This window comes from Rhipicephalus microplus, chromosome 1 (genome assembly GCF_043290135.1).
Source record: "Rhipicephalus microplus isolate Deutch F79 chromosome 1, USDA_Rmic, whole genome shotgun sequence".
Taxonomy (NCBI): Eukaryota; Metazoa; Arthropoda; class Arachnida; order Ixodida; family Ixodidae; genus Rhipicephalus; species Rhipicephalus microplus.
Window position 1 is genome coordinate 139,927,456 of NC_134700.1, and position 12,383 is coordinate 139,939,838.

A 12,383-nucleotide genomic window follows, 5' to 3' on the forward strand; every position below is an offset into this window, starting at 1 on the left:
AAATGAATCGCTGTGCGCCGAATCTCGGAGGCAATGCTTTGGATCTTATGGTTCAAAGTAGGGACAAAGATCACCCCTCCGCCCCGCCACGGTGGTCTAGTGGCTGAGGTACTCGGCTGCTGACCCGCAGGTCGCGGGATCAAATCCCGGCTGTGGCGGCTGCTTTTCCGATGGAGACGGAAATGTTGTGGGCCCGTGCACTCAGATTTGGGTGCACGTTAAAGAACCCCAGGCGCTCGAAATTTCCGGAGCCCTCCGCTACGGCGTCTCTCATAATCATATGGTGGTTTTGGGACGTTAAACCCCACAAATCAATCAATCAATCAGATTACGCCTCCCGTAATTTTGTCGACAAAAGCATTGTGAAAGCCATTTTAACGTACTATTCTTCAGTTTCGCATTCGCACTGTGGATACTACTGCACAAGTATTCACAGTGCGAATGCAAAACTGAAGTATAGTACGTTGAAATGAATTTCAGAATGTTTTGTCGATAAAATTACGGGAGGCGTATTCTTTGTCCCTACTTTGAACCATATTATCTAAAGCATTGCCTCCGAGATGCGGCGCACAGCAATTCATCTGTACAGCAGACGACGACTGACAACTTGCCTTAAAGCGTGTTCTTCAGTCTAATGCGGCAGTCTTCCTGCCCCAAATGATAAAAATTTGTTATGAATCGTTTATAAACTCATTCAACATTCAATTCTCTTACTGAACGTGCTGTAAACACATGGCCGTCACAACAGCTCCATCAGTGTGTCAGTAATGGAGAGGCACCGCATAATAGAAGTCTCAGTGCTCTACGTATAAGAGTGAATTCCGATACTGTAGAATACCGCATTCAAAATAGTTACTCCTATCTGCTGAAACAGCCTTCTTTCACCAAATGCGGTAACGTTTACTCGCGTTTGAAGCTTATTGCCGCTTTTCCTTTCCGATTTGTAGATTTCTCAACTTATCAGCGCATTCTCGAAAAGCTGTGATTTCTACCACAAATATTGCCGCTAAAAACAAAATTATGCGACATGTTTGTGTATATTACTGTATGATGGCCTTCGGTTGTCTATTTACGAGATTTTAAGAAAAGTGAAAGATGGTTTTTTTAATATTCAAATTTCAGTGGCATACACTTATGCCAATATGAGAATTTCGAGGTAATATATCAATATTTACATTTGCCCTACGGCAGCAATAATTTATGTACCTAATGAACACACTATATCCTTAAAACGTGTCCAGTTTGAAAACGCTTCTTCCATTACTTTCGCAGAAAAAAATTTGGGAATACTTAACCTATTTTAAACTGTCGCGAAATTAGACATTTTTAAAAGCTATTTTCTTAAGGTCTACAAACTTGAAACCGTGTGAATTCATTGTTCATTAAACATGCATTTCAGTTAAAAAATATCTTTCTTGAAACAAAAATATTTGTTTTTTTATAGCATCTGCTATTTTCGAAAATGACAGGTGACGAAATTGGTGCCTCTGTGTTGGTGAAGTTTGATATTTTTTTCTCGTAAGTTATGCCGTTAATCATAAAACGAAGTTGACTTTCGGGCTGCCTGGTGAGAGGTGCACGAAATATAAAATACTCAATGACATCTAAAATATCAACTTTTGGACCCGTCTAGACCTCGCGTGGAATCACCCTAATGCAATTTCCAGGTCCGAGTGGGCAGTGTTTTATCTAGAACTTTTTATCCAAGATACTGCAGTGCCTCAGGGTGGCATCTTGAGTTGCACACTTTTTATCTATAAAATGAATTCCCCCCGGCAATGAATTTTATGTAACGTATTATATTGTACGTAAGTCGACGACATGCCGATCGGTTTTAAATCTGGCAACTTCACAACGTGTGTGTAGCAGATACAACTTGGCTTGCACAAGGTTTGAAATTTGGCGGAAGAAAATGTGTTTCGATTCTATCCACGAAAAAAAAACCCTGCATCTTCTTTTATAGAAAGAGATGTATTCACTTCAGTCCTGACATTACCTACATGGTAAACGTCTGCCTTCGAAGCTCGAGCATAAATTTCTTGGCCTAATAATAAATACTCAACCAACTTCCACATCACACACCTAATCGTTAAAAAATACAAGTTCAAAAACCGTATCTTGGAAGTGTTGCCATGCACTACAAGGGGTAATGACAACAAATGTCTGATGAATTTGTAAACAAGCCTCGAAAGAACGCGCTTGTATTACGGGGCGATAACTTATCAGTACAGGACAATAATGGCATGAAAAATTCTGGACCCTGTCTACCACATAGGCATTCGCCTCACTGCGGGTTTCTTTCGAACTAGCACGATAGAAAGTCTTTACGTTGAAGCCAAAGAATGACCACTTTATTTGCAGAGATCCTACCTAGGTTTTGTATATTTCCTCAAAGTCAATAAGAAAAATGAGCACTCTTCACGCATGATCTGACTGGTTCTACCTTATTGGAACACCGTCCTTTGTTGAGACACCCTACGCACTTTGTCTGAGAGCCTTGCTGATGGAACGGCTGTGCTACTCGAGTACTGCTTGATGGCTCCCGTTGTGTGTGCACCACCATTGCAATGGCATCATATAGACTGCGATGTATTTTACGTGGAAGTTACAAAGTACGCGTCTAACGCACGCATCCATACATACTTTTTGTACACGACGAAAACAGATGTCCAGAATATTTCTGTGATAGCTGAAAGGCTAGCACTTCTGTTTCCTATGAATGGTTGGTCCAGCTTTTTTTTCAGATACTAGTACACTGAATCCCAACAAAAGCATTATCACTGAAGGAGTTTATGCAATACATGCAATACCTGTGGCTCATAAACACATCAACCCCTAATCGCTGCAAAAGTCAGGATTATACATCAATTCCCTGAGTGTGGTAAAAGCCTTCCAAACACTGAAAAGACAAAAATTCTGCTATTTCCTCATTTTACAGTTTTTTAAATCTGTATACCGCCTGAAACAAGATGTAGTGGTGTTCTTTGTGCCAGGGCATCGCGAGATGTAAGGAAATGTACTGGTGGACCTGCTTGCTCTTTCAGGCGACGAAAGCGCTGCCAATACAACAGTAGCGATTTCTTCACTAGGCTTAAAACTCTTTTTCAAACAAAAAATCCGGGCCTACCGGCCGCACTTATGCGACCAACAAACTTAAAGTAAGCTACATATCATAAAACCGAACTTGAAAACTAGCCATCAGTGTGCAAGTCATAAAGATATGAGGAGTTTAACGTCCCAAAACCACCATATGAATATGGCAGACGCCGAAGTGGAGGGCTCCGGAACTTTCAAACACCTTGGGTCCTTTAACCTGCCCCCAAGTCTAAACACATGGGCCTACAGGATTTTCGCCTCCGTAGAAAATGCAGCCACTGCAGCCGGGATTCAATCCCGCGAGCTGTGGATCAGCAGCCTAGTACTTTAACCACTATACCACCGTGACGGGCAGTACCCAAGTCACACCACACACAAGTGACACTTGCCAGACTGCAAATAGAACATACACACAGACTACACTCACACCTTTCGTGCAGTTGTGATCCACCTGTACGTGATAAGTGTGGTGAACCACTCAGTAAGCTTCATGTTTTTTAGGTAATTAGGTACAATTAAAATTAAACACAATTAGACACAATTTGAAAAATACTGTTTACCTTCCACCATCAAGTTTCCTTGCGCTAATTTTTGTTCATAGGTACAGAACGGCTTTTACGTTATCAATCAGTGTTCGCATTATACAAAACTTGTATATAGTTTTTACGACATGTTTTCAGACATCCCCACCGCAAGATATCTCAAAGGAGATGTTGGGCGTCGTTGGAACATTAAAATGGCACTTGTCTCGCGACCAATCGAAAAATTTGCTATTGACGAGGCACTCGTGTGTATGTCGCGTACCTCATAGGCGTTTTATTCAACAACCCCTACCATTCCTTCATGTTACACGCATTTTATGTCATCCTCATTACCCTAAAATTATTAATATGTTTTACCGGCCTTAGGGTGTAGAGATCTAGGCCACTATTCAGTCACCTAACAGGAACATGGTTGGCTTCACGCAAACAACACAACATTGCTATTTAATATGATTTTTCGAGACGCTCAGTGGTGAAATCTGGCCCTTGCACCAATAGAAATATCATCATAATTCATTTTTCAAAATGGCAGTAAAAGTGAATTTGCCATAACGCAAAGCGCCAGTGTGCTTTATGATATAAGATAAGGGAGCACTAGTGGTGGAAATTATTCAACCATCATCCACTTACTATGTGCCCCATATATTGTTGCCAAGGAAGCCGCCATGAGTTACAATTGATAAAGAAACAGTGTGCTGTAACATATGTAATAGAAAGCTTCAGGTAGTGTAAAGCGATCAACAATGGTCCTGCGGAAGCGTCCCGTTACACTTTCTTGTTAAGATATGAACGACCATACACTACAATCAACTCACATTCCCGCTGGTGACGTGTCTATTAGCTCTGATTTGTATTGTCAACTGTCATAAAAAGGTCTCGTAACACGCACATTGCCTTAATCTTGGTGGTGCCGATGACTAGGAACGTGTCCCCTACCAGTTACGTGGCCACCCTCTGAGGAAAACCGAAATAATTGCTTGGTGCCTTTCGAGCAGCTATTAGGTAAGAATGTTTCTGGAACAAACAGTCATTGACTGTACTGTCAAACTTCTTAATTAAAAAGCGGTAGTGTGGTATACATAAAAAACCGGAAAGATTAAGCAGGTCGCAAAGTTCGAGAATCACCAGTATGAATGTACCCCATTAGGCATTGTTCCCACAAATTAAAACGAAACCGTTTAAAGTCGATTGAGAGACATCCCCAACTAGTGACGTGTCCCCTATTTCTGTTGCCTGCCGCGATAAAAAAAGTCTCGTACCAGGCACGTGGCCTCCACCTGGCCGGTGTCCATGACCAGGAACATGTCCCCCACCAGGTACGTGGCCACCACCTGAGAATCGCAATAGTTTCTTAGTGCCTTTCTGGCAGCTCTGGAGCATGAAGGCATTTCAAACAAAAAGTTATTGACTAAACTGCAAACTGTCAGGCTTCTCCTATAAAAAGCGGGAGTGTTATAAACATAAAATATAGAAAAGAGTGATTCATTGATTGATATGTGGGGTTTGACGTCCCAAAGCCACCATATGTTTATGAGAGACGCCTTAGTAGAGGGTTCCGAAAATTTTGACCACCTACGGTTCCGGACAGTGCACCCAAATCTGAGCACACGGGTCTTCAACGTTTCCGCCTCCAACGGAAATGCAGTCGAAACCGCCAAAATTCCATTCGCGACTAAAATATACAAAAGAGCAAGCTGGTCTAAAATTTTTGAATAACCAGCATGAATGCACCCGATTAAATTTAGTCCTCACAAAATAATCTTAAACCGCCAGCAGTCGATAGAGAGATCTCCCAAAAGGTAAGTGTGCCCTATCTTTGTTGCCTGCCGCAATTAAAACATCTCGCACCAGGCACGTGGCCTCCACCGGGGCGGTGTCCATGACCAGGAACGTGTCCACCACCAGGTACGTTGCCACCACCTGAGGGAAACCGCCATTATGGCTTAGTGCCTTTTGTGCAGCTCTTGGGCAAGAGGGTTATTGGATCAAACAGTCATTGACTGAACTGTTAAATTTTTGTAATAAAAAGCAAGAGTGTGGTATACATAAAAGTCCCAAAAGGTTAAGCTCGTCTAAAAATTCGAGAATCACCAGTATGAATGTACCCCTTTAAATGTTGTTCCCACAAAATACACCGAAACCACCCACAGTCGATTGAGACATCCTCCCCCCCCCCGTAAATGACGTGCTCCCAATCTTTGTTGCCTGTCGCCATAAAAAGGTCTCGTACCAGGCACGTGGCCTCCACCTGGCCGGTGTCCATGACCAGGAACATGTCCCCCACCAGGTACGTGGCCACCACCTGAGAATCGCAATAGCCTTATAATGCCTTTGGGACAGCTGTTGAGCATGAGGGCTATAGAAACAGTGATTGAACTGTGAAACTTCTGTTACGAAAAGCGGGAGTGCGGTAAACATAAAATACACTAAAGAGTGAATGATTGATTGATATTTTTACGGCGATTTAAAACACACGGAAGAGAAAAACGAGTATATTTCCAATATTTACAGGTAGATGTGACACCCAGGGCTGCTTGGATCTAGCGCGCCGAGTCCGCTTCTTCTTAATCAATTTGTCTACAATGGTGGAGCCATGCCCATTGCTTCGTAACATCACTCCCAGCGGACGAAGCACCATCAGGGCTCCACTAAGTCAATCATGACTTGCAGTAAATTAGCGTTTTAGTCGCGACACATGAACAACATCAGCAGGTAGTGTGGCAGAAGATTAGTGTGACTGAACGGGAGATATGAGGTAGTCGACGTTGGTGACCTTGCAGAGAACTTTGTAGGGCCCGGCGTAATATTGGAGGAGCTTCTCGCACAAGCCTTCACGCCGATGCGGCGTCCAAAGTAGGCTGAGAAAGTCAGCAGTGTACTCAACGTCATGGTGCCAGTCATCGTAGCGAACTTTTTGTGAGGCCTGAGAAGTAGTGAGCCTTGCGTGCGCGATTTGGCGAACGACGCAGGTTCAAGAAGCAACGTCCTGAGCATACACCGTTGGTTCTGTAGTATCAGAAAGAAGGAGTGTTTCGAATGGCAACGCAGGGTTGTGGCCATACAGAAGAAAGAACGGAGAATAGCCGGCGGTGTCATGCCTTGACGAATTGTATGCAAAAGTAACGTAGGGGAGCGTTGCGCCCCAGTCACGGTGATCAGCAGAGACGCACATGGACAACATGTCTGTAAGAGTTCGGTTGAGGTGTTCGGTAAGACCATTGGTCTGGGGATGGTAGGCAGTAGTAAGGCGATGTTTGGTAGAGAAGCTACGAAGGATTTGTCGATAGATTTTGCGAAGAAGCAGCGGTTATGATCCAACAGAAGCTGGCGCGGAGCCCCTTGCTGCAGAACGACGAATTCAGTAGAAAGTCTGCGATGTCTGTAGCGCAGCTACTCGGTGAGGCACGAGTTACAGCGTATCTAGTCGCATAGTCAGTTGTGACCACGATCCATTTATTGGCTGACATGGATGTTGGGAAAAGTCCGAGCAAGTCGAGGCCGACGTGAAAGAGTGGTTCCGGGAGAATGTCGATAGGTTGGAGCAGGCCAGCCGTATGGGGAGCAGGACTCTAGCGACGCTGGCAGCTCTTGCAAGCAGCGACATAGCGGCGCACAATTTCATACAGGCCAGGCGAAAAGAACCATTGCCGCACACGGTAATAGGTGCGTGAAAAACCCAGGTGTCATGTCATCGCAGCGTCATGCAGCTGTTGAAGAATGATGGCACGCAGGTGTCGGGGAAGAACTAACGAAAATTTCTGGCTTGATGTTGTGGCGATACAGAATTTCGTTGCGGAGGACGGACCTATTGACGGAGCGAAAGGACAGTATGTCCTGAAGATACTCGCTCAATGACCGTCTTTGGAGTTGCGTCCCAGCGCTGCTCTGTGCCGATTTCGCGCAAATCGGATATGGCGATCACACAAGAATCACTCTCAAAGACAGTGAGGCCAGCAGGGTCCACCGCATAACGCGAGAGGATATCAGTATCTTAGGGCAACCTGCCAGACTTATAAATTACGTTGAAGTTATGCTGCTGGAGCCGAGCGACCTAGGCGACCAGTTGGGTCCTTGAGCGACGACAACCAACAAAGAGCGTGATGGTCCGTAATAACTGAAAGCTCCTGGTCATACAAGTTGGGGTGAAATTTCGCTACAGCCCAGACCAACACAACGGACTCACGCTCTGTTATCGAATAGTTTCTCTCTGATGTGGAGAGAAGGCAGCTGGCATACGCAATAAGACGCGTTTGCCCCTCCCCCCCCTGGTGTTGAGCGAGGACGGTGCCGATGCCGTGAGCATTAGTGTCTGTGCGAACTTCAGTCGTGGCGGGTGGGTCGAACTGCACCTGTATTTGTGGTGAAGTAAACGGGTCGATCAACGTGGAAAACACAGCTGCTCGGTCTTGGCCCCACGAGAAGGGAATGTCTTTTTCAGAAGATCAGTTAGTGGTCGTGCAATCGTCGCAAAATTGTGTATGAAACTTCAGAAGTATGAACATAAGCCCACCAATCAACGAACATCTTTAGTAGTAGAATGCAGAGGAAAGTTCTCGACTGCGCTAATTTTGTCAGGGTCCAGTTCGACGCCAGTAGCACTTTCACGGTGACCAAGCACCATGACTTCCCGTCAGCCAAAACTGCACTTTTTTGAGTTCAGCTGGAGTCCCGCTCGACGAAAAACGGCTAAAATAGTCTGCAAACGAGTTAGGAGGCTTTCGAATGTTGGGAAAAACAATCACATTGTCGAGGTAGCAGAGGCAGATTAGCCATTTATAACCACAAAGAAGAGAATCCATCATGCGTTCGAACGTTGCCGGGGTGTTGCACAGCCCAAAAGGCATGACCTTGAACTGATAATGGCTGTCCGGCGTGACAAAGGCAGTTTTTTCTTGGTCTAAGTTGTCGACAGAAATTTGCATATAGCCCGAACGAATATCTATAGATGAGAAGTAACGCGCGCCATGAAGGCAGTCAAGGGTGTCGTCTATTTGTGGCAGCGGATATACGCCTTTGCAGGTTATCTTGTTCAATGCCGTCGTTAGTTTTGACTAAAATAACAGGTGAAGCCCCTGGACTTGAAGGGGCCTCAATGACTCTTTTGGAGAGCATCTTCTCGACTTATCGTTGTATGACCTGGCATTTAGACTGGGAAGCACGATATGGTCGCGGTCTAACAGGACTAGCATCGTCGGTATGTAGTTGATGACGCATAGCGGACGTTTGACCCAAAGGGCGGTCATTGATGTCGAAAATACCTTGGTAGGTGGTCAGAACGTGGTGGAGTTGCGCAGCCTGACAGTGCAGAAGATCAGGGGCAATCATCATCATCATTTCGTCGGTTGGTAATAGGGGACGAGCAGTCTTCAGGGTCTAATGCCATGGTGTTACACGCATCAAGTGGGGAAACATGGCCTAATGAAATGCCTTGCGGGAGAACGTGGGTCGAACTGCTAAAGTTCCGGAGCGGAAGCTGAACGTAGATGCCACAGTAATCACACTCGTATGCGGCGCAGCAACACTTCGCGCCAAGAGCCCATCCGCTAATGGAGACACCATGTAGTCACCGTCAGGAAGAGCTGGCGATATCGTTAAGGCCACAAATGTCGTGGCTTGAGATGACAGCCAAACATAATCAACAGCGCGCAAGCATTGTGACGTGAGGACGGCACAGCCCCAAGTCGAGGCAGTTCAAGTGTGAGAACGCCGGTTGGACAGTTGATGAGAGCTGCATGAGTGCACAAAAAATTCAATTCAATAATCAGGTCATTGGAGCATTGCTAAATAACTGCAAAGAGAACAGGTGTGGAGTGATCGGCAATTGTAATGCGTGCTGTGCACATTCCTGTGATGGCAAGACTTCTTCCGTCTGTGACACGAATAATGCCAGGAGCAGCCGGTGTGAGAACTTTCTTCACGTGGCGCGAATGCGGGCATTCATCATATAAATATGCGGCCTGATGTCAATAAGTGTAGAAACAGTCAGGCCGTCAACGTCGACGTCGATCAAATTTAGTCGTGTCTGCAGTACAAGGAGTGGATTTGAGGTTGGTATCGAGGATGCAGCTTCACCTATATGAGCTGCACCGCTTAGTGTCCCTGTTGAGAATTGAGCGGGTAGGTTAGACGTCGTCGTAGAGTAGAAGCGGACGACGGGCGACGTCCAGGCGGCGAACGAGACTGATGACGTCGAGGTGATGATGAGCGGCTGTGCTGCGCATCAGGGGCATCGGAGGCGTAGGAATCGAAGGGTGAAAGGCAGCGGTGGTTGTCGGGGATCGGCGCAGGAGTCTGGAAAAGGCGGTAGCTGTCGGCGCGGCGAGCAGTGTTATACTGTGTTTGTGACGAAGACCAGTGGTTGTGGCAATACCGTGCGACATGCCCCATGTGGTGGCAGTTAAAGCAGATCGGCCGATCATCTCCAATTCGCCATTCGGCCGGATTGCGAGAGCGTGGATAAGACCGTTTCTGAGGTGGTGACCTAGGGTGAGGCCGCGACCTTGAACGGAAGCCAATTGGTCGAGACTGGGCAACGGCGCAGACATCGAAGCCCAAATTGGGTAGTTCTTCCCGCTCAATCGACTGTACGAAGCAAACCTGAGGTACTTGCGAATCGACGTGGCCGTTAGTGGGAAGAGCAGCTGTATTTGATTTGATTTCCTGCCAGACGATTGACGTAAGTTCAGACGCCGGTGAAGACTGCCGATGTGAGGTCAGTGAATCTTCGCAGGAGGACATCGCAGCGGTGTTCACCAGTCGAGTGAATAATTTTTAAATATGCCTGCTATTGACCAGTTCAAAACAACGGCATTCCTGAATAATTTCCTTGAAGGTCGCGCAGTTGCGGCTCAAAAACAGGTTGAACACATTGTCCTGTATCCCCTTGAGGACGTGGCCTACCTTATCAATCTCAGACATGTTGTCGTTCTGTATATACGAGATTTACGGCTCTGTGGACGTGTGAGCACGTATAGACAACCCCATGTTTGCAGCCGCCTTTCGAATGATGGGTTTCCCAAATAAGTCGCGAAGCATCTCTTTGAATGTGTCCCAACTGCCGATCTCCTTCTCATGGTTCTCATACCTGACCTTGGCCTTGCCTTTCAGGTAAAACAGCACGTTGACCAGCATGAGAGTCAGGTCATACCGGTTGAGCGCACTAATACGTTCGTAGTCAGCTATCCAGTCGTCAACATCAACTTCGTCCGTACCGCTGAACGTTCTTGGATGCTTCGCATGCGTCAGCACGTAGGTGGGTGGAGGTGGCGCCGGTGAAGGTGTTGCCGTTCATTAGGTATTACGGCTTGGTGGCGCTAGCCACCGCCCGATTTAAAGGGTACAGCCATATCCATCCATCCATCCATCCGTGCATGGTACAGCATTGCCGAGGCCGATGGTGATGAGGCCACTGGATCAGTCTCGTGTTCCATCACGAAAACTTCGCATTGACGACCACTGTGGAGCTCCGTTGTACGGCGCTTCGTCACCCAGCACCTCCTTCATTTTTACGGGGATTACGAACACACGGAAGAGAAACACGAGTGTATTTCCAATATTTACAGGTCGGCGTGACACCCCAGGGTTGCTAGCATCTCGCACACCGAGTCCAGTTTGTCCTCATCAATTCGCCTACGACGGCGAGCCAAGCCCACTGCTTCGTAAGAATAGGTGGGGGTTAACGTCCCAAATGCACCATATGTTTATGACAGACGCCTTAGGGGAGGGCTCCCGAAAATTTCGACCACCTGTGGTGCTCTACATGCACCCAAATCTGATTACAGGGGCATATGTTTCCGCCTTCACCATAAATGCTGCCGCCGCCACCAGGATTCGATCCGGTGACCCTAATATAGAAAAGAATCAAGCTTTTCTAAATATTTCTGAATCTAGCGTCTGATTGTATTCGTTAAATATTGTTCCCAAATAATAAACTGAAGCCACCAACAGTCGATTGAGAGACATCCTCCACTAGTGAGGTGTCCCCTATCTCTGTTGCCTGCCGCAATAAAAACGTCTCGCACCAGGCACGTGGCCTCCACCTGGGAGGTGTCCTTGATCAGAAACGTGTCCACCACCAGGTACCTCGCCATGACCAGAGAAAAACCATAACGATTGCTTAGTGTTTTCGGGCAGCTCTTGGACATGAAGGTTAATGGATCAAGCAATCATTGACTGTACTTTAAAACTTCTGTCATAACAAGTGGAGTGTGGCATACATATAATATCAAAAAGATCAACCTTGATGAAAAACTTGACAATCATCAGCAAGAACCTGCCCCATCAAATTTTGTTTTCATAAAATAAACTTAAACCGTCTACAGTCGACCGAGTAATATCATTTGCTAGGGACATTTCCCGTATCCCTGTTGTCTACCACCATAAAAAGTCGCGTACCAGGCACATGTCCGCCACCAGGCCGGTGTCCATGACCAGGAATGTGTGCACCACCAGGTACGTGGCCACCACCTGAGGGAAACCACAATTATGGCTTAGTGCTTTTGGTGCAGCTCTGAAGCGTGAGGGTTATTTGAAATGTCAGTCATTTAATTAACTGTCAAACTTTTGTAATTAAAACCGCCAGATTGGTAAACATAAAAGATCGAAACAATTAGGCTGGTCAACACATTCGATAATCACCAGTATGAAAATATCCTATAAATATTGTTCTCACAAACAAAACCGAAACTGCTTTCAATCAATTCAGAGACATCGCCCCCTAGCGGCCTGTCCGCCACCTCTATTGTC

The 12,383-nt window shown here is 46.1% G+C and overlaps 1 protein-coding gene across 1 annotated transcript in view; it reads right to left on the minus strand.

The window, feature by feature from the left end:
- The window catches only part of LOC119178408 (uncharacterized), a 110,364-nt gene extending 98,636 nt beyond the window's left edge, over window positions 1-11,728 (minus strand). Inside the window, exons 1-5 of the mRNA XM_075867406.1 lie at window positions 11,660-11,728; window positions 10,728-10,868; window positions 5,869-5,940; window positions 5,487-5,558; window positions 4,898-4,969 (exon numbers count right to left, since the gene is read on the minus strand). Of these exons, the coding sequence (XP_075723521.1) occupies window positions 4,898-4,969; window positions 5,487-5,558; window positions 5,869-5,940; window positions 10,728-10,868; window positions 11,660-11,728 (426 nt within the window). The remainder of the gene's footprint in view (window positions 1-4,897; window positions 4,970-5,486; window positions 5,559-5,868; window positions 5,941-10,727; window positions 10,869-11,659) is intronic.
- Between the last annotated feature and the right edge of the window lie 655 nt (window positions 11,729-12,383).